This window comes from Mytilus edulis, chromosome 4 (assembly GCF_963676685.1).
Source record: "Mytilus edulis chromosome 4, xbMytEdul2.2, whole genome shotgun sequence".
NCBI lineage: Eukaryota > Metazoa > Mollusca > Bivalvia > Mytilida > Mytilidae > Mytilus > Mytilus edulis.
Window position 1 is genome coordinate 79,421,802 of NC_092347.1, and position 22,607 is coordinate 79,444,408.

A 22,607-nucleotide genomic window follows, 5' to 3' on the forward strand; every position below is an offset into this window, starting at 1 on the left:
GCTCATAATATTCATAGGATGTTTTATGTTCTGAGTTCATGCTATAATGCAATATCTTTAAGATCTATATGCGAATAAGTGTTGATTAATTGCTTTAGAGCACACAGGATTCCTAGAAACTTGTCAGTAACATCTAAAACCCATAATGTAATGGACAAAAAATTACAAAACTTCTTCATTTCAAACATAAAATTCAATCAGGAATATGCTTTTCCATTATGCAGATTAATAAAATGATCCCATAAATTTCCTTAATGGTAAAACGCATTACACTTTTAAGTAATTTCTCAACAGGAAATGACAAATAAGTGAGATATACATGCTAATGCAATATGCTGCATTTGACAGCATAGGGAACATGTAAAGGTCAGAATGACCAACTTTTAATAAGACAAATCAATGCTTGTTAGACAATACTTGCAAGACAATTAATGTAATCCAATACTATACTGCATAAATAAATCATGAAATTGCAGGTAAGAGGTATTGACACAAGGATTCTTATTTGTATTTAGCCCTTCCACACTTTGATTGTGTCAAGTTTTAGTCATCCAGGGCTAACAAGTTTCAGACACGGAAAAAAGCTATTTTTCAAAGTCCCCCAAGAGAGTTTATATTAAGGGGACAATAAAAACGCACAAGTCCAATAAATTAGACCATGACCACACACCCCCCCCCAAATTATGAAAAGACAAACAAACTGTCAAAGCATAGGTGCTCTGAAATAGGAACCATTTGGCATCAACTAAATCACACACAATATTTATTGCGAAAGGTCTACCAATCACAAGATGATGGTTTGTAGTACTTTGTACAAGTATTTTCATTGTGTTGAAAAATCCTGTAACAAGCTTGAAACTTGTAAAAATTTTACAGATAATAGAGATGTTCCATGTTTTCATCTTGCCCCTAATTGATCCTAGTTAGCTATACAGTCCCCTTATAAATATGAATTACTGTAAATTCAGAATCTTTGGCAAAAAAGTAAATATGATTTCAAAGCTTAAAACTGGATTACAAACTAGTCAATTACAAAAAAGATCACTACAATATATGTCAAATCAAAGAGCTAAAAATGTGTTGTAACTCATGCACTCATGTATGAAATCCATGTGGTGAAAATCAAACTTAAGAAACAAAAATAATGAAAAGTGTCAAAAAACATTTGAAATCAAAATTGAAAAATAGATAACTAACTCAAACTGTTTTAAAGTTGTTTTTTCGGGGGGTTTGTTTGTATCGAGTGTTTTACTTGATATGCACTGCATTGGGAATTGGCTGGAAAATCATAATATATTGATGGGAATAGCCGACAGCATGTTCCAATTCCATTTATATCATAATTGAAAATGTGAACAACAATAAGTAGGTATGCACCAAAATCCCCAAAAAACACCACAAATAAAGATGTATTTCTAACTTAAGCTATTTTTCATGCTAAAATGTCTTGACCTAATATGACTTACCAGTTTCTAATTATTATTCTTGATCACAATTGATATTGCAGCAAATTAGAAACATAAAGAAATAACAATTTCATTACATAATGAAAACACCAATAATGTGTATAGGAAGTATCATAAATTCAGTAAAATGTAAAGTTAGATTTTGTTGCTTTGATGCAATTCATAATCATTCAGCAATAAATTAATCCTAAAAGTAGTACATAAAAGGAGATTTGGGGAATGCTCAATAGATCAGCATCTCCAGTGTAAAAGAAAAATTAAACAAGTGAAACTGCGAGCTACTGCTCACTGATGATACCCCCGCCGCAAGTGGATAATATTAATAGTGTAAAAATATGCAAGTGTTCAGTAAACAGGAAGTTGTCGAGTGATGAATCTGAAAACGCATCACACGGTATAGCTGACTTATATAAATCCTGAAACCAAATTTCAGAAATCCTTGTATTGTAGTTCCTGAGAAAAATGTGACGAAAATTTTCAACTTGGCTATCATGTGTAAAATCAGACAAGTGTTCGGTAAACAGGAAGTTGTCAAGTGATGAATCTGAAAACGCATCACACGGTGTGGCTGACATATATAAATGTTGATACCAAATTACAGAAAGGGTGGATGTGTAGTTCCTGAGAAAAATGTGACGAAAGTTTCATGGGACGGACTGACTGACGGACGGACTGATGGACGGACTGATGGACGGACGGACTGACAGACAGAGGTAAAACAGTATACCCCCCCTTTTTTAAAGCGGGGGTATAATTACTTAAGAAGAACCAGTTTCAAATAAATAAAACTAAACAATATATCTTACACATGTTACAATATATCTGTAATTTCAATTTTTCAAAGCTTTATACTACTTCAATATATCTTGTCTCGTCAGATAAAACATTTTGTTCATTTTAAACTGAATAAGGTGGCATGTCCATGCTTTGGAATTCTGAAATCTTATGATTCAATTTTTGAAAAATCACTTACATAATCCTAAACTCTATACATTTTATATTTGAAAGATCACATATATATTATCCTGAACTCTATACATTTGATATTTGAAAGATCACATATATAATCCTTTACTCTGTACATATAATATTTCAATATAAAGAAGACACTACATAAATAAAATTGAAATGGGGAATGTGTCAAAGAGACAACAACCAACCAAAGAGCAGAAAACAGCCGAAGACCACCAATGGGTCTTCAATACAGCAAGAAAATCTTGCACCCACAGGTCAGCTTCAGCTGGCCCCTAAACAAAATGTGTACAAGTTCAATGAAAATGGATGTCAAACCTAACTCCAAAACATATAAAAGAACTAAAACTTAAACACAAACAACACTAACAAAGTTCATTACATTAATTTGCTTTTATGATGATCTTCATTTTTATCATTAATTCAATTATTACAAAATGTATATACGAACTTACCGCCTGTTGCAGCTGCATTGTTTGAATAAATTAAATTTCAAATTTAGAGCTCTCATACATTTAATCATATGGTAAAAATTTTAAGAAAATAATATATTTACACAGTATGTGTATACATGATAAAATTCAGTTTATACATTCAATATATCTTAATTTTTTCTTGATACCATATTTCAAGACAATAAAGCGTGGACATACTGTTTTTTTTCACCCTCATTTTCCCTATATCAATATTTCCAGTCGTAAATCCAACATGTACACTGTTTAATCAATTATGACACAAGATATTTGATTTGTCACATATGGCAATTGAAAAACAGAAATTGTTATAAAACCTGGATTTCAATTAGTGACCTTTCAGCTTTCTCTATATGATATCATAAACAAAACTTTGTAGTTTTGATACGAAGGAATGAAGCATTTTCTAGACAGTCCTTTATCTAGAATGTTCAAACCCAATGATGGAGTTTGTATACATTTACTAAGAAATAGACCTTTTCTAACAAAAGTCTACACATTGAACAAGTGTGTTAGTAATCTAAAGGTCAACAATCAATTTTACTCATGTAAAGAACACATGGACATACTCACGAATATCTACTATGAAACATTGAACAATGTTAAAAATAATGAACTTAGTCAAATCAGGTGATGTCTGTATGACAGCCATTCAAAAATATAAAAACATAAATCCAGGTTTCTTAAAGCATAATGTAGGCACAGCACCAGGGTTCAAAAGGATTCATTAGAATACACCTAGAAGTATGGGAAAACGATTACACTACACGGCCGCGCGCGTGAGTGTTGTATGAAAAGGTTAATCATGATTAAAGTATGAAATGTATAATCATGATTACATGTATGAAATGGTTAACCATGATTCGATGTATGAAATGTTTAATGTTTGGCTTTGAGCGTTCCTGATGAAGGTAAATCCAGAAAAGCGCTTCTGACGCAATGAATTATCAAACGTGTTGTTTTATATTTTTACATCACTGGGTCGATACCTCTGCTGGTGGACTATCAGTCCCCGAGGGTATCATCAGCTCAGTAGTCAGTGCTTCGGTACTGACATGATTAAACAAACTTTACTAAAATTGTCCGTTTATAAATTTTGAAATTATTATGAAACTAAGGTTTCAACTCCCTCAGGCAAAGTTGGCTTTAGATGAATTTGGCTATTTATTTTAGGTATTTTTAACATATAGCTCTTCAACGATTTTCGGTACTTATACATCTTCGGATTTCAAATGTTTGGCTTTGAGCGTTCCTGATGAAGGTAAATCCAGAAAAGCGCTTCGGACGCAATGAATTATCAAACGTGTTGTTTTATATTTTTAATCATAACATGTATGAAATGTTTAATCATAACATGTATAAATGTTTAATCATGATCACACATATGAAATGTTTAATCATGATTACACTTCTGAAATGTTTAATCATGATTACACTTCTGAAATGTTTGATCAACATTAATATTGAAGTGTAAGTAGTGATCTAGATAACACATGTTAATAATACAACCTTGTAAACATGGTTAGTAATGACAGTCATGGTGATAATAATAAAAAGAAATTAACCACCATGACACATGTAAGCTACAATCATTCACACCTTAACCAACATTTTAAAACATATATATAAACAGCCTTCTATAATATTTGATGCATGTTTATTGAAAGAGAAAATAAATTTTAAAAAAAAAGAGAGAAGAGAATCAAAGCACTGAAGTACTGAATATCAGATGACCGCAAGTTCTTGTGGATGGTCAAAAGCACTTGTCACAGAAAAAAAATCACACCTCTATACCTGAAACTGAGGTTAATGTACAGAGATTTTTTTTTCTGAGACAAGTTTGTGCTTGTATGATCAATAAATGACAGGAAATTCAATCTCACTATAATAACTATTACTATTTCCTTCTGAGGACATGTTTTTCAACAGACTATCGGCATTCCAATGGGAATGAATTGTGCCCTCTTTTTGCCAACTCTTTCTTTACTATAATGAGGCTGACTTCATACAGTACGGTACATGTGCATAGATATTATCAATGATTTTTTACTTGTATATATATATATATATCATTTGTTATACATACATCTCTTCAATGAATACTGATAAAAATATTTTTGTTTAGAACAAAAATTTATAATATGAAAATGTTTTGTCAGTATTCATTGAAGAGATGTATGTATAACAAATGATACAGTGGCGGATCCAGAACTTTTCATAAGGGGGGCCACTGACTGACCTAAAAGAGGGAGAGGAGCTCCAGCCATGCTTTAGTGATATATAATCAACCCTCAGAAAACCAAATTTTTTTATGAAATTGTGGGGGGCCTTGGGGAGCTTGGATCTGCCTATTTGACAAGGAATACTATTTTGCACTTGTTAATATCTTTTTAGTTATCATGTTTAATGATCGGTTAATAACCCAAAACGAATGTTACACAATGGAAATCTAGGCAAAAGCAATACATGGGAATGCCCTCATGGTCATCGGATGTAAATATGTATTTGCAACATGTTTACAATAACAATGATCAATGTTACTGGTTAATAACATCTGTTACAACATGTTCTTTTCATTGACAAGTAAAATTGATTTCTGTTTCAGTGTGAGATTTCAGCTGGAACTTCAAAGGTGTTACTAAGAAAAAAAATCTAACAGGAAAGAAAATAAGAGAGATAATTCAATGATAATATATGAATGTTGAATCTAATAAGGTATATTGAAAAATGTTTTACACAAATTTTCCTAAATAAGATGTTCGGGCCAGGTGAGCTTAAAGGACAAGGAAAGTCAGAAAAATCTGTCTTATCTATTATTCCAATTCAAGGCAATACAAAAGATCAACATGAGATACACTTTTCACAGAATACAAATAAAGTTGGACAATATAAAACAGGTCTTTTGGGAATAGTCAACAATATTTGAAATGGACAGCAATATCCTAACTTTGTCATTTAATCATACTGAACCAATTAACTGGCCATGGCAATGTGAATTACAAATAGAATCAGTCATTATATTCAGGCGTCATGTATCTGAATGGCTGGTATCGTCTCTATTCATCATGGGATAAGTGAACTTGCGAGCTTCAAACTCCTCTTTAATTATGCTTTATATATGGAATTTCAATGCAGTATGGCTTTGACAAAAAACTAAACATTAGGCCCATTGTATCCAAACAGCATTGAATTCCATTTATTTCGTACAACAGTTGTAATCAGAAAAACAAAAGTTATTGATTCTACAATTCTACAATTATCTTGCTGTATCAGGAAAGCTTTGTTAGAGAAGGCAGAAAATCTGTACAATCAAGTCATTGCAAACATTTATTCAAAATTTTAATAACCTTTAAAGGACAGAAGAGGATCATAAGGTCACATATGTCCAAGGACTAACAACATAAGGTCACATTTGTCCAAGGACTAACAACATAAGGTCACATATGTCCAAGGACTAACAACATAAGGTCACATATGTCCAAGGACTAACAAAAATCAAATATCAATTTCATACTGAAGGAATAGATAGAATCAATCTCTGTATGACAAAGAATGACAAATGAATGATGGCACATAAGCTTAAAAGCTCACCACTTGTTGCAAGATCCTTAAGTTCCTTAGAACTACTTAAAACAAGGAATTATTTGAATCTAGAATAATTTTGAATTCTAGAAAATTAAAAAAAAATGTATAATGAAAACTAACCCAACTATATATGGTTAGCGATGTGTGCATGGCTACTGTTATATTGACTTTCACTGATACTTAAATTATGAATTAACTAACCCCCCCCCCCCCCCCCCCCCTTTTAGCCATGCATGCATGCATGGCTAGCCCTCTTTAGTTGGGTTAGTTTTCATCTAACATTTTTTATCAATATTCTAGCATTCAAAATTATACCAATTTAAATAACTCCTTGTTTTAATATTTACTGACATGTGACCTTACCGCTAAATTACCAATAAACAAAAACAAATAAGAAAGTCAGAAGGCATTACAAAGATAGCTGAAATGCATGATTCACCATACAGTTCTTCAAAGACATTCAAATTATCATATATAATTTTGGTCAATACAATTTCCAATAAATATTGTACAAATTCAATGGATGGAAGATCTCTTATTTGATTAAGGATTTGTTAAGCAGTACTTTAAATAAGTCATTTGTAAAAACTCTGTGGCCAAGAAGGAAATAGATCAAATGTAAATGCTTTAACTATGCCTAACTGTTTGTAGCATGCTATGGATTCATTTATTTGTAAGGGTACCATTTCTTTGTGGAAAGAGGAAAGATTGTATTTTGTGGATATTTCATTTTGTGGTTTTGACAAAGGCTGCATACAAACCTATATAAAATGTATACTAAATCATAACGAATCCATCGTAAGTCACATTAATAAGAATTGTGTTGTTGCTATTTTGCAATAAGCATCTAGTAAGATTTTACCTTTAACAGATTTCAGTTGATTGCCAACCATCTGCTTGGCAATGAAAGCTGCCATGTTTCCTGTATTTGATGGTCAACAGTGGATATATTCTGCTTTACATATCAATATCTAAAAAAAATATTAAAAAAATCATTTTACTGAAAGTTTGATGGAAGCCTTTATTTCTAAACATTATAAAGTGCTTTGACAATGACCACATGTTTTTGCCTTTATTTTCAACTAAAAGGCACATCTTTTCTGCTATATTTCCCAAATACCTTTTCATGACCTCTTATGGACACCATAGTGCATTATATTTTCCCATCTGTGCATCTATCTGTCATGTATCACAAATAGGACTGTGTGATAGTGGACATGGTGCTATAAGGACACATATACCTATATGTTATATTATAAATACTGGCTCATAAAGCAATCACAACTTATACATACATTAGAGCTCTTCTACATTAGTTTGTTCAACACAATTTTGTTGTGTTTGCTTGCCAAGTTTGTGTGAAGTTTTCTATTCCATTTAAAAAAAATTAGACACAATGCTTACATAAACTTCAAATTTAGTGCAGTGGAGGCATCAACAAAACAAAAAAAAAATAAGAAAAATCTAGTTACAATAACTTGATGTACATAACTATATTTTCTACATAGAAACTCACATATAAAACATACATATGCATGATAAAATGAATACAAAGAAACTCGCATATAAAACATACATATGCATGATAAAATTAATACAAATAAAAAGCACACTTACTATTAAAAAGCTGATGATACTGATCAATTAAGTACAAACAAACCAATAAATGAGATAGACAGGTGTAATATTGGAGAAAGTCAATCAATTTTCTAATAAAAAAAGTCAATAAGCAATTAATATTTTATTCATAAATAATCACTGATAGCTATTTAAATATTAATGACCTATTATACTGATAAAATGTATCAATAAGTTCTAAGGCGCTCTATTTCCAATTCTCATTATAGGGATTAACTCCCTTCTGTTGACTTCCTTTTCAGAGCTAAATCGTGTTCTATTACAATCAAGTCAGATAATAATCATAAACAAAATATTTTGCATGGTATCAAATTTTTCAAATGATGACCACTAAATTAAAAATATGCATACAGTACAAATAAGCAGCATCTACCAGCCTAGGGGAGGGAGGATATATTTTTCTTACTGAACATAATTATCATGTCACATGGACTAATGGACAGAGATTTAAGAGAAAAACAATTGGTTCAGAGTTTTGATGAGATGAGGCTATTTTGATGCAGGAAGACAATTCATTTGTAAATCTTTTTCATTGAAATTTTCCGATTTAATGTTTACCAAATTCTTGAAAATAGCATTATATAAACTACATTATGACAAAGAATGAAATAATTTAGTAATGTTTTGTTAATATTCAAATACCATCATATGGTATGGATTTTTCTCATTGCTGAAGGCTGTATGGTTGCCCATAATTGCTTACAGTCACTTCATTTTGGACTTTTAATTCGCAATCCTATAGTAATCTTATATGGAATTTTTATATTTTAATGCTATTATTAATGCCAAAAATAAAAGACTTTAGCCTCACCTTCAGCAGGAAGGACAAACAGATATTCATCATATGCTCATGTCTATATCAAATTGATTGCCTGCTTTGTCAACTGATGACTTTGTAAATTAAAGCTGTACTTTATGTTACAATTGTGACAAGTAAACTATATAATTATTCCTGAAAGAAATGTTGTCATGTGTTTATTTTCAAACATTGTCTGCAAAAACCAGCATTCCCAAGAGCCTCTGTTGATCTAACAGCAATATTACTAGTGAATGACTTTGCATGTTTGTGGGATAAAACTGCATGAATAAAGAATTACTAGGTACTACCTAAGGATTACACATTACACAATGTGTGGTAACAATAAGCAATAGCAATAAGTCATAGTAAATACTGACGTAATCATAACATTTGAACATGTAATGTCAAAAACAAGGCAAAATTGTACCTCAGTGTATTATTATTTAACCTTCATTCTGGATTTACTGGACACTAGTAGATATATTGATTTTTATAACAATAACATCATAACATCAAATCTCACTGATTCAACAAGAAAAATGTAAATATTAATATTATTTCTACATATTGATCACATGTAAGCCATTAATATAACATCAATAATCTAACATATCCAACTGTCTAACAAAAAAGTTACGTGTAGAAAAATAAAAGCTTACTTGTTACTGAATTAAAAAAAAATATGACTGTTTATAGTCCTTTTTTGAATCATTGCATTTTTTCACTGATTACTAGTTTCTTTTAAAACTTTAAACTTTTAACCTTTGGGTTCAGAGAACTCAATAAAACATGTTACCGTACATCAAAGTAAATAATAAAAATAACTGTCTTAATGTCTTCTATCAAATAACTGATCCAAAACAACAATATGCAATAACTATATACTCAGAGTGTCTTCATATAATAAGTGCTTCCATAGCTCCGTAGTCTCAGGGTAATTGGAAAGTTAAGTGTTTGATTCCAAGACCAGTCACATTAAGGACCTTGATGGACTACAAAATTCATACCTGCATGACCAGTCAATAAAGACCAAGTGAAAATTTCTTGGATCCCATTTAAGTAATAGTTTGAGAGTGGACATTTCTTATAAGTTATTAATGATCAATTTGATTGTAAAGTCTCTACTGAAAGAAAATTAATCATTTCTGTACAATTGAGACAAATACTTTTTCAGAAAGACTTATAATATACATATCTATATTTCATAGAAAATCAATTGAAACAATAAAGGACATATAGTAATAAGTTTAACTAACTAAGTACTGTTGCAATGAAAATAACAAGTAAAACATTTGTGCATCATAAGCACTTTTCTGAATGATTTCCATTAGGAACGCTTAACCCCAAAAGGAGTAGGTCCGGTAGTGACCGATTTAGCCTCATATTTCAGGTTCATCTGTCGAAAGATTTTGACCACTTTTTAAACACTTAAGTTTTTATTTCATTTGATTCAATTAGTTTAAGTAAAAGATTTTAACTGATTTAGTCATTAAAAACGATCCGATTCAAGCTCAAATATGAAAAATCTACCAAATATGCCGAAAAATGTAATTTTTCAGATTGTTTTTGTCAAAAATGAAAGTGGCCACATCCGTGTTCATCCTCAACCTTTATAAATGTTATGTATTATCATCAAATACAACTTACATTTCAATATTAAGGATGAACACGAATGCGGCCACTTTTGTTTGACACGAAAACCGTCTAGAATTTAACTAAAATGCTAGAATTTTGAAGAAGTCAGTAATTTAGCATGACTTAATGGTGCTAGTACCCGATATATGTGCATTGTATTGTCAAAAACAGCCCATATTTATATAGCTGAAACATTCTACTTTCCAATAAATAAGTAAAAGTACATTTTAACAATTTTGTAAAACTGCTATATTTTGAGGCCAAAAAGGGGTCTTACTGGACCTACTCCTTTGAAAGCCAAGGATGTATAAATACGCAGAAATGTTAGGAGCCAGACAACCTAAAAAGAATAGTCAGATTTCTCTAAAATCAATTTTGCCTGAGGGAGTTGAAACCTTAGTTTCTTAGTAATTTTTCAATTTCAATTTATCAACAAGGAATTTTTATAACAATATATTATAAATAATGTCTTGATTGGAATCCTTATTTCTCATTTTCAATTCTATGTTCAGTTTTTGCATTTAAAAAAATACTTTTTGACAACATGCATGGTGGTCTGGTAATCCAGATCCAAAAATTACCACTGAACAGTCAATTGATCAAATGAGAAAAAGAATGTTTATACCTTCATGATGAATCTAATATAGTAGCAGTCATAAACAATGAATGTTTTTACCAATTGACTTCTATAGTAGCATATCATCATGATAAAGCAAAAAAAATGTGTCATTACAAACAAATTACAAGATAAATGTATTGTTGCTATTACAAATAAATTACAAGGTCATCAATTCCAAGGTACTGGTGTATTCACAAACAAATTACAAGGTCACTACTGTCAATGTATTCAAGTCCTTGCTTAGAAAATTTTTGTAATGGGGTTATTTTCACTTGTTTCACATCAAATGTGTAAAAAAAATGATCTCCAATGCAAATTGTTTCAAAAATCAAAATTATCAAAATGAGTTTATATGCGAATTTAACCCTCAGGAATCAGGATATAAGTTTGTGCATTCAAATTTAAAAACAACAACCCTAAAATATCAAGAAAACAGTAACTAGTAATCTTATTGTTAATTGTTAAAGTATTTTTTACAAATAAGAAGATATTTTTCACATACAATGTTAATAAATTTCAACATACCTTGCTTTTATAGTCTAATGTTACGGCAGTGGCCAAAAAAATATCATTTATGCTTCTTCTAATGCTATCATAAAATATATATTCTAACCCCTGTAAAAATCCTAAAAGATCAATTTAAATCTAAGAACTTATAAATATTTTTAATGAAAGCTTATAGTGCCATTCCTTTCTTTAAAAGATAATTTTGTATTGAAAAGTACGATTGAAAATCTTATTTTAATAAGGTCTTCATAACCTATTTATTTTCTTGTTTTTATTAAAAATTATACTTTAAGAGGTACAGTAAATGAATAAGTGAGACTTTAATTTGTGATTACTAGACAACCCAGTAATTGTCCCCAAAAAACTTAATCTCAGTTGAAATTTCATCACATGTGAGTTGAAGTTTACTATGGATTCATCATTTCTTTAATTGGATACCAAACATGGAATTCGTGGGTACAGGTGAACCATGAATTTAAATGTTCAACGAATCACAAATTTTCCTTATGTTTGTATGCAGACTTTGGCAGAACCACAAAATTAAATGTCCACAAAAGTGTAAGTTTTGTTCAAACCATGAAAAATTGGTACCCATGAAAATAAATGAATCAGCAGTAAATCTAAAAGTAGGAGCAATTAGTTTTTGCAACATGATGAAAATATTTTACACTTAGGAACTTGTAGCTAAATAAATGATACATTCTAACATGACGTCCTTCAAACGCTTTGAGTACACACCCGTGGTAAAATATGAATATATTGCCAGTGCTGTTCCGATTGTACTCCCACGTCATATGCTTTTTTATGAATGAGATACCCGACGTCATAGAACAATGACGTTAGAATGTAAGCATTTTACGGGAAAATACACGCTTGTGAATCCGAAAATCATCACAAGGAAACATAAACAAATGATGCTAAAATGTGACAAAAGCCCTCTATTGTACATCATATAAGACATATAAATAAATTATCATTCAAATTCATCCAAAACTGTCTAAATACATTATTTTAAATAGTTTAAGCATGTCACTAATGCAGTTTGCTCCGTTCTTTTACGCTAGTTTATTAGTGCGTTTATTTATGGGAACGGCAAATATTTGCCTACACCTAGAGCGCTTCGATCCAAAAGAATTGCCGTATGTGTCCTATCAGAATCGAAATAATTCATGGGGGCTTGAATATATCTAGATTTTACCACGGGTTGTCCCTTTATGCCGATATTTTACCCCTCGCTATCGCTCAGGGGTAAAATATTTGTCATAAAGGGCCAACCCGTGGTAAAATCACGATATATTCAAGCCCCCATGAATTATTTCTTAAACAACCAAAATATTAACAATAAAAAAAAGTTCAGCAACTCTCAACTGAATATCTATTACATATGTAATTGGGAAACTTCATTTGCCTTCCCAGCTGGGATTTCAACATGGCAGAGTAAGTCATTGCTCTACCAAATGTGCTAAAGGAGTACTCTAATAGGGAAGGGGAATCACCATTACGTTTGATATTTCAAAGTAATGTTTACATTATTTATCAGAAGTTATTATACTTATCTTATTATTCTTACAAATCTGTTTCATAAACAAATACATCACAGATATTTAAATGTTGTAAGTGTTAAACAAAAAGTTGTTGATACTACAATTCTGTTAAATCAATACTTATATCTAAATTTTAAAACTTTAAAGTCAATATAAATCATTACAATAATGTCAAATATGGATCTACTCCAAAATAAATGCATAAACAAAGCCCTTTATAGCTTGCTGTTTGGTTTGAGCCAAGGCTCCGTGTTGACCTATAATGGTTAACTCTAATAAATTGTGACTTGGATGGAGAGTTGTCTCACTATACACATCTTCTTATATCTATTAGAAAATTCTGAAAATTCAACTACATGTACTGCAAAAAATTGTCCAGAAAGGAATAAACAAGAAAAAAATCTGAAAAATATTAATTGGTTTACAGCAGGAACATATATATTGACATACTGTTCCCAGGTTGACAGTTAATGTAAAACCACAATAAAAATATATGCAGTTGCAGACAGCAATAATTTGACTCAAAGCTGATGAACACTTTAACTGAAGCTACAATCAACATAAGAAACCATTACACATTAAATGACACATTATTTTCTTTTCTCCCTTCTTCAAATAATCACATTTGTTACATTCATAAGGCTTTATTGATTAAAATGTCAATATCATATCTAAAAAGTTTGCATTGCAATCGTTATAACATGTAATATAATATTTAGGAAAATATGATATATTTTGTTTTTCCAGTCAACAATAATATCCTTAGATATCTCTTACCTGACAATAGTCTGACAACTGAATGTACTACTTCAGATAACAAATCATAAGATAGCATGTTAAATACAGAGGAGTTTGGTGTATGCAAATCAGAGTTATAAAGATGATGACATTCTGTGGGTTCCATATATCGTTCATAAATGCCTAGACGATAAAACTTATACGAGCATAGTTAATTTCCCCCATGCTGTCTTCTCTCCCTTTTTAACTTGCGGTTTTTCTATTTCCATTGAAACTAATTAAAAAGTTATGACCTATTGATCACATGGAAAAAAGGACGTAGGTTAATTTTTCTATGTTTGGAATTCCCTAAAGACTAATAGTCAATACTAATATAATTAGGTTCCTGATGAATATTTTCCTCCTAACTCACATATGCATTACCACTGCAAGTCTTGTTACGTGTGGGTTCTTATAATTAGCATGGCCAACAGCTGTCGACATAATGTAACTGAAAATTACACAATGAAACTGATTCAAACATTTCAATTACAATAAATTTTACAATCAAATATGGATCTTACATCTGAAAAAAGAAGCTGTTTACATGTGATCCATTGATTCAAAAATAAAGGTGAAAAAAACAGATATAATCTACAAATACAGCTTAGAAATTTCTTTGTGACAAATGTCCTTCTCAGAATCAGCTTATAATTATTACAAGCCCTTTATCAAGTAATAAATGACTCTGTGAGGAGCTTAAATTTGTTTTTAAGCTATCAATTAATTACTCAGTGTCAATCTTAAAATCAATCTTACTTAAAAAGTTTCATCCCTACAAATAAAACTGATGGAATAAAAGGAAAAATACATGGAGAAAATGTTTGAATGAAATGTGATTAAGTTGACCTATTTTTGAAGGTTTATTAACTCTTTAAGGTAAATGATTTTAATTTCAATATTTCCTCATACATGTTCGAACTTCAACAAAACTAAATTATATCCAAGTCCATCATCAAAATAACGAATAAATTTTAGCTTTATCCTTAAACTTTGTGTTGCATAATAGTGACAGCAGATAACTTGTTTGTCATGTGCATTGGGAATTTAGGAACTCATTATCTGTCATGTGTGTTGGGAATTTAGGATAATGAGTTCCAGCTCGATAGTGTTTGCTACTTCCTTGCTATTGACATGGTATTTAGGAGTACAAGAAGACAGTATGGTTAGCTCAGATTCAAATAATGTGTCTAACTATGACCTTAAGAACTAGAGGCTCTTAAGAGTCTGTGTCGCTCACCTTGGTCTATGTTCATATTAAACAAATTACACAGATGGATTCATGACAATATTGTGTTTTGGTGATGGTGATGTGTTTGTAGATCTTACTTTACTGAACTTTCTTGCTACTTACAATTTTCTCTATCTTTAATAAATTTGGCCCTTTTGTTAGAGAAGAAAATATTTTGTAAAAATTTACAAAAATTTACCAAATTAATGAAAATTGTTAAAAATTGACTATAAAGGGCAATAGCCATTTTGGTCATGCTGACATTTTTGTAGATCTTACTTTTGCTAAACAGTATTGCTGTTCACAGTTTATCTCTGTCTATAATAATATTCAAGATAATAACAAATAAAGGGCTGCGCTTTAGCGCATGATACGCCCGTTGCTCTTTTAACTTGTCTATTATGCTTTAAATGAATTTATATGATCAACTAAAAATATATATACAAATCAAAAGGGATGTTACATTAATATATTCACCACAGTTTCATAAAATCCCCCTTTTTTAGGTATAAAAATTTATTACTTAAGAAAACGTAAAATCTAAAATTTATAGAAATGAAAAGGGAGCTTATGTCAATAGATATAAACAATTTATCAAAGTTGCATAAAATTTTGTGAAAGTGTTAGTTATTGTCCCAAAATTCGAAAATCCCCCCTTTTTTAAGCATAAAAATTCATAACACGGAAATGTAAAATCTGAAATTTATAAAAATTGAAAGGGAGCTTACATCAATAGATATAAACAATTCACCAAAGTTTCATGGACATTGGTGAAAGCCTTTTTGAGTTATTGTCCGAAGTGTTGAAAATCCCCCTTTTTTTATGAATAAAGCCCCATAAATCCAAAACTTAAAATCTGAAATTTATAAAAATTAAAAGGGAGCTTACATCAATAGATATAAACAATTCACCAAAGTTTCATGGACATTGGTGAAAGCCTTTTTGAGTTATTGTCCGAAGTGTTGAAAATCCCCCTTTTTATGAATAAAGCCCCATAAATCCAAAACTTAAAATCTGAAATTTATAAAAATTGAAAGGGAGCTTACATCAATAGATATAAACAATTCACCAAAATTTCATGGACATTGGTGAAAGCCTTTTTGAGTTATTGTCCGAAGTGTTGAAAATCCCCCCTTTTTTATGAATAAAGCCCCATAAATCCAAAACTTAAAATCTGAAATTAAAAAAAAACAAAAGGGAGCTTACGTCAATAGATATAAACAATTCACTTAAGTTTCATGGAAATTGGTGAAAGTGTTTTTGAGTTATTGTCCGAAGTGTGGACGACGGACGGACAGACGGACGGACGGACGGACGGACAACGGTATACCATAATACGCCCCGTCTAAAAGACGACGGGCGTATAAAAACGGCAAAATTTCCTTAAAATTACCAATTTAGGGGCAGCAACCAAACAACTGGTTCTATGATTCATCTGAAAATTTCAGAACAGATAGATCTTGACCTCATAAACAATTTTACTCAATCAGATTTGCTCTAAAAGCTTTGGTTTCAGAGATATAAGCCAAAATCTACATTTTACCCCTATGTTCTATTTTTAGCCATGGTGGCCATCTTGGTTGGTTGGCTGGGTCATTGGACACATTTTTTAAACTAGATACCCTAATAATGATTGTGGATAAGCTTGGTTTAATTTGGCCCAGTAGTTTCAGAGGGGAAGATTTTCGTAAAAGTTAACGACGACGGACGACGACAACAACCTTCGGGCCAGATGAGCTAAAAAAATCAATGAACTTAATCCTTAATGTTGTTTCTACGAAAAGTAGATTCTGATTTTGGAAATGATCCTGTCTTATTGAAGAGAAGGCAATGTTTTTAACTGAATTAGACAACATCAAACCAATAAAAAACAAGAACACTATATTTAATATAACTTCAGCTAAGTGAGTGCTGTCAATGTCATTATAGTTTATACCTCCAGATGTAAAGCTGGTAAGCGGTTGTGCCAATCAATTTGTTGCTGTCTCATTGATATATATATACAACAAATCTCCTTTTATTCCATCATGATGAATAATACAAATGAACAATGTTATAAAATTTATTACAATTGTAAACAAAAATACCAAGAAATATGTATACAACAACTCACAAAAAAAAAACATGTACACAATGTTTTTTTTAGGAAATTAAAAAAAAATGAATGAACTAAATCCTTAATGTTGTTTCTACAAAAAGTAGATTCTGATTTTGAAAATGATCCTGTCTTTTTGAATAATAGTTATCACATAGAAGACAATGTTTTCAACTGAATTAGACAATATCAAACCAGTTTGATGCTATTGTAAAACACAAGAACACTATATTTAATAATATGAGGCAGGCATTACCTGTGAATGGAGACAAGTCTGTATGAATTATTTTTTTTAAAATTCAAACATGTTGATAAAAGAAACGGAAATACTGTAACGTTTCCGATTTTGGTTCTGTTGTTAGGGATTTAGTTGTGACGTTATTTAAGTTATGACGTCATATTCAATGTAAACAAAAGAAACGCTTTCATCAGGTAACGTTTTTTTCATATAAAACAATTATTAAAAATGAATTGGTATTGAGTTCCAATCCTTTATTTTACTATACTGATAAATATATATTTTATTCAAAGTCTCATGCATACAAGACCAGAAAAAGGAAGTAGATTTCTGCTCAAATGCAGGGATTGCAAAAAGTCTGAAAAAAAAAGTTAACAATTTTGAGTTCATTAGTATATTGAAAAATTCGGGAAATTTTCCCGAATTTAAAACAAATTGTTTTTATTGATTTTTCTACCGTAATAGGGGACTTCCTCCCAATATAACTACTAAATGCTTGTCAATAATTCTATGAATACAAATACACAAGATACTTATTATATAACATCAAGTCTGTAAAACCTTATTCCTGAGGGAAATAGTTCCTTACCACGATTATTCATAATAAATACCACAAGAAATGAAGATATAATCTGTCAGATCTGAGTGACAGAAACTATGAATAAATGTATAATCCTGTTATAATTATACACAATTATAAAAGATAAAATTTGTAAATTATATTTATTCCAATAAAATTCACAGACAAACAATAAATTGGTATTTTACACAAAATTAACTTCCTGTATGCAGATCTGAAAGAATACCAAAGGCCAGAGTCTTCTGTCAGTGGGACAGGCGCATAAATGCAACGAGGTTAAACATGTTTTGTGAGATCTCAACCCTCCACTTTACCTCCAGCCAATGTAGAAAAAACAAAAACACAGCAATATGCACAGTAAAATTCAGTATAAAAGAAGTAAATATTTTGTGAAATTTTGTCATTTAACTGAATTTCTGGTAATCTCATGGTAGTATATAACCTATAAATATGACATATATCAAAAAATGCAATGTTTTTCATACACTCGAAATCTAATTCTAAAGGTTTCACCGAAATTTAAAAAAACTTTTGACTTTTATAGGTTCAATTGACTACAAATTGTGCCTTCTCCTTTTCAACTAATACACAATCAGTTAAACACCATCAACAATTCAAATTAAATTTCATGCAGAAAAGTGAATTAATGTTGATGATTTTCACATGATTAAGTTCTTAAAGACATCATTCTCGTACGATTAGTCTCAGAAGCCTTGATAAACTATCAATTAAGCAATATATTTGCTAACCTGACCTTGAGAGAAATCCTGAAGAAAACAAGCTGAAAACTTGGCTTTTCTATGGTTTTAATAGAAAGTCATTACCCTGCTTTGTATCTCATGCTTAACAATTAAATGTCCTCCATGCAACTGTAATAGGAATAGTAGGAAACTGGTATTTACATTGTAAGTGTACTTTGATGCATCTATTTATGATTTTTTTTCATTCAATGAAAAAGGTTCCTAAAAACTGTCAGTTAAATGTAGATTCTGAATGATGAAATTATGAATCTTCAAAGGGTCATGGTCACACCATACTGTCCATCTTGGATTCAACCTCATCAATTACATATATATGGAAGTATTTAATGACCTAGACTGTCTATACAGCCCTTGCACAGTCGGTCATCAATTACTAAATTGTAACTACCTATTTATAGAGAGGAAATCATTCATCTGTTTTGCAATTATCTTGAAATTAGTCTAGTCATCCAAAGTTCTAAAAGCTATTTCAAAAATTGTTTGAGGTTGTAATTAGTTTTGCAAAAAACAGCATGGATAAGGTGACTTTGTCTGACATTTAAAGATTCTGCTTCAGCAGTTTTCGTTTCCAAATAATCTTTATACAAAGCTCTTGATAATTTTAAATAAGTTTCACTGACTGCAAGAAAATATGTATACATGTGATTGTCATCTTATGTATATTCTCTCATAAAATTCAAAGGGGAAAATAGGTTAAAAAAAAAGAAGAAATTAGAGGAACTGTGATTGAGGGTTAACCTCAATAAGGCAGTAACTTTAAGTACAATAATACAAGAAAAACTTTAGATTGTAACATAACGATTTCAAAGGTAGCAACATACCTACACCATGTGTCAGTTGGAAAAGAAGACTCAATGAACAATTTCCCCCTCTACAAATAAAGTGCACAAATATATGTGTTTTGTATATTAAAGACTTCCAGATTCATGCATATTCCTGACATTTCATGTTTCACGATGCTTATGATATTATGTCACCAATTATAAACCAATTGTTCAATGATTTCATTTACACTGATTTGTTCTTCAGTAAACCGATTTAACTCAGAAAAGAAAACTTAATATAAGTGTAAATGTATTATGTTATATATCAGTAGATACTTGATTCTTTTGGTACAAATTACATTTTACATCGGATGACCGTGAGGGAATTCCATGGTATTGCTGTCAACTAGATTTCCATTACTTAACTTTCGTGTTGAAATTGTAACCAATTTAAAAACATGATAAATATGTGGACATAAACAAGTGCAAAATAACATTCCTTATAGCTTGTTATAAATTATTTTTTTCAATGGATATTCCTAAAATATTTTTTTGAGAACATAAATTAATAATATGAAAATGTTTTGTCGTTATAAATACATGTGTATATGTATAAGTAAAATAGCTGTGGAACCGTAGCTCTTAGGTCCTAATGTTGCTTTATCATGGTCCGCAAATAGGCAAAAAATAAGATAAGGACATAAGAGCTACGATTCCGCAGCTATAATAAAAATCTTTATATTTATGCACAAGTACAGAAAAGGTGCTTTAAAGCGCGTGGAAGGATATCTCAAGAACATTTGCAATCTCCCATGCAGAGTTATCAGTCTTTGCTCTCTCTCAAGGAACGATAACTCTGCATGGGAGATTGAACGTTTCGTGGGAAAACATGAATGCCTACTCAAATCTATTAGAAAAATCAAATTATTACAGAAGAGTGTCCACATGCACTTGTACTGCACTGTTATTAATATAGTAGAATAGAATGTTTTACAAGTCAAATGGATGAAAATCATATATACATGTAATAGTAATATACAAATATCAATATAATATATAACAACAAACCAGAGTATACTGATTTGTATCACTACAATATAATAGTTATTACAATTGAATTCCCTGTTATCTGTTTATATGCACTCACAAACGTGTCTCCGAAAAAAATGTATCTGTTCATTAACCTCACTTTCAGGTATACAGATGTGATTTTTTTCTGAGACAAGTGCTTGTGACCATCCACAAGAACTTACAGTCATCTGATGTTCAGTACTTCAGTACCTTGCTTTACAGCTAAAGTAACATGAACATTTATTGCACATATCACACTTTCTATATATATGCATCAACAATTTAAAGTGGAAATGAAAAAAATAAGTACATATATCTGAATCAATGTTCCTTGACATGTATGCAAAAAAAAGTGAAAAAGTCCATATAACTATACTCTCTTTCTCTGGAATTATAACATGTGCTATAGAAAACACTAATTTTAATTTTTATGTTCTTAATACATGTAATATAAACAAATTATTACAAGGGCCAAGGCTCATCTCATATAGAAACCCCTTTTTTGTTTAAAGAGTACACAAAAGTATCATGTGCAAATTTTTTTAAATATTCAATTTAATTTGACCTTTCAGTTCATTAAGTTTGAAAAGACCTTGCTACATGATACATGCAGTCTTTAAAAAAAACACAGTTATAGAACATACGTTGAGATTAATATGCAAATTTCTTAGAAGAAAATTGACATAATTCAAGCTGAAAATAATATGCCATTTCTATTCTATTACAAAAATTTCCTTCTCCTTATAAATATTATTCAACCATACATAATACAATCTACAGAAAATATTGGCAATCTAGAATGTTAAAGCTGATTTACAACAAATGGCATAGGCAAAGAGAAGATATCAGAACAAATTTTCTACTATAATAACTTCACCACAACGACAAAATCAGTTCAATATTCTACAGATAAAATGTTCAGTCAAGAAAATTAATCTAAATTGACACTTACGTATCGGCAAAAATAAGGTGTTATCAGAGACTCAAACTACGCTGTTAATCCACAAGTTATTTGATTTGGTAAAATGCAATACTTATAAATAAATCCAATATCTCCAAGATGACATATCTGAATTACTGACAGTTTGGAGAACATTGATTCTGTACTGTGTTGTTTTGTTTGCAGAGTAGTCAAGCATGGTTTTAATAGCAATGATTTCACATGACAATAATATTGATGTATCCAAAGTTGGATGCCTCAGTAATTGAACGTCAATATTTTTTAATCAGAACTGTCCAGAAATATGGGAAAACCCTGCTGTTTACACAGTTTAATTTCAATACTGACTCTCACTATCCTCGGAGACAGTCAGAATAGCACAATTTCCTTAACGTAAAAAACGTGTAAAACCGCACGGTAAATTAGCCTGAGTTTTCCATACACTGTACTGGCTACGTCTATATATTCATTATATGCCACTGATCACAAACTTGATATATTCATTCTAGTTAAAAATAATCAATAACTAACAATACTACAATTGCAATGAATTTGTGAATAATTAACGCCCTATATTCCAGACACATGATCAGCGCTTAAACAATTAATAATTCAAAACACTAATCAATATATTTCTATAAAGCAATCAATCCATTTGAAGCACATTCAAGTATACAGTCTAATTATGGTAAACAGATTAGATTTTCTTAGTTCTAAAAATAAATCAACCACAAGTTATCACAAATAAAAAGACAAATTCACAAAAAACAAAACAATTTGATTTTTTTTTCTTTTCCTTTGTTACTTCTTCTTATTCAGATAAAATTCTTTCATAAGAAAAGAAAGACCATCAAAACAGTTTGATTAATCGATTAATGGATGCTGTATGTTCAGCAGCAAGTATTACATGCA

The 22,607-nt window shown here is 30.6% G+C and overlaps 1 protein-coding gene across 18 annotated transcripts in view; it reads right to left on the minus strand.

The window, feature by feature from the left end:
* LOC139520651 (complexin-like) overlaps window positions 1-22,607 on the minus strand; it is an 89,945-nt gene that overhangs the window by 22,357 nt on the left and 44,981 nt on the right. For 8 of the 18 annotated variants that reach the window (XM_071313486.1, XM_071313485.1, XM_071313487.1 and 5 more), the window contains 2 exons: window positions 7,359-7,467; window positions 2,894-2,905 (listed from right to left, as the gene is read on the minus strand). In XM_071313486.1, the coding sequence (XP_071169587.1) occupies window positions 2,894-2,905; window positions 7,359-7,413 (67 nt within the window). In that variant the 5' untranslated portion in view covers window positions 7,414-7,467. Of the gene's footprint in view, window positions 1-2,893; window positions 2,906-7,358; window positions 7,468-14,015; window positions 14,033-21,707; window positions 22,224-22,607 lie in introns of those variants that run through there. The other 10 variants (XM_071313504.1, XM_071313497.1, XM_071313496.1 and 7 more) reach the window with 4 other exon arrangements.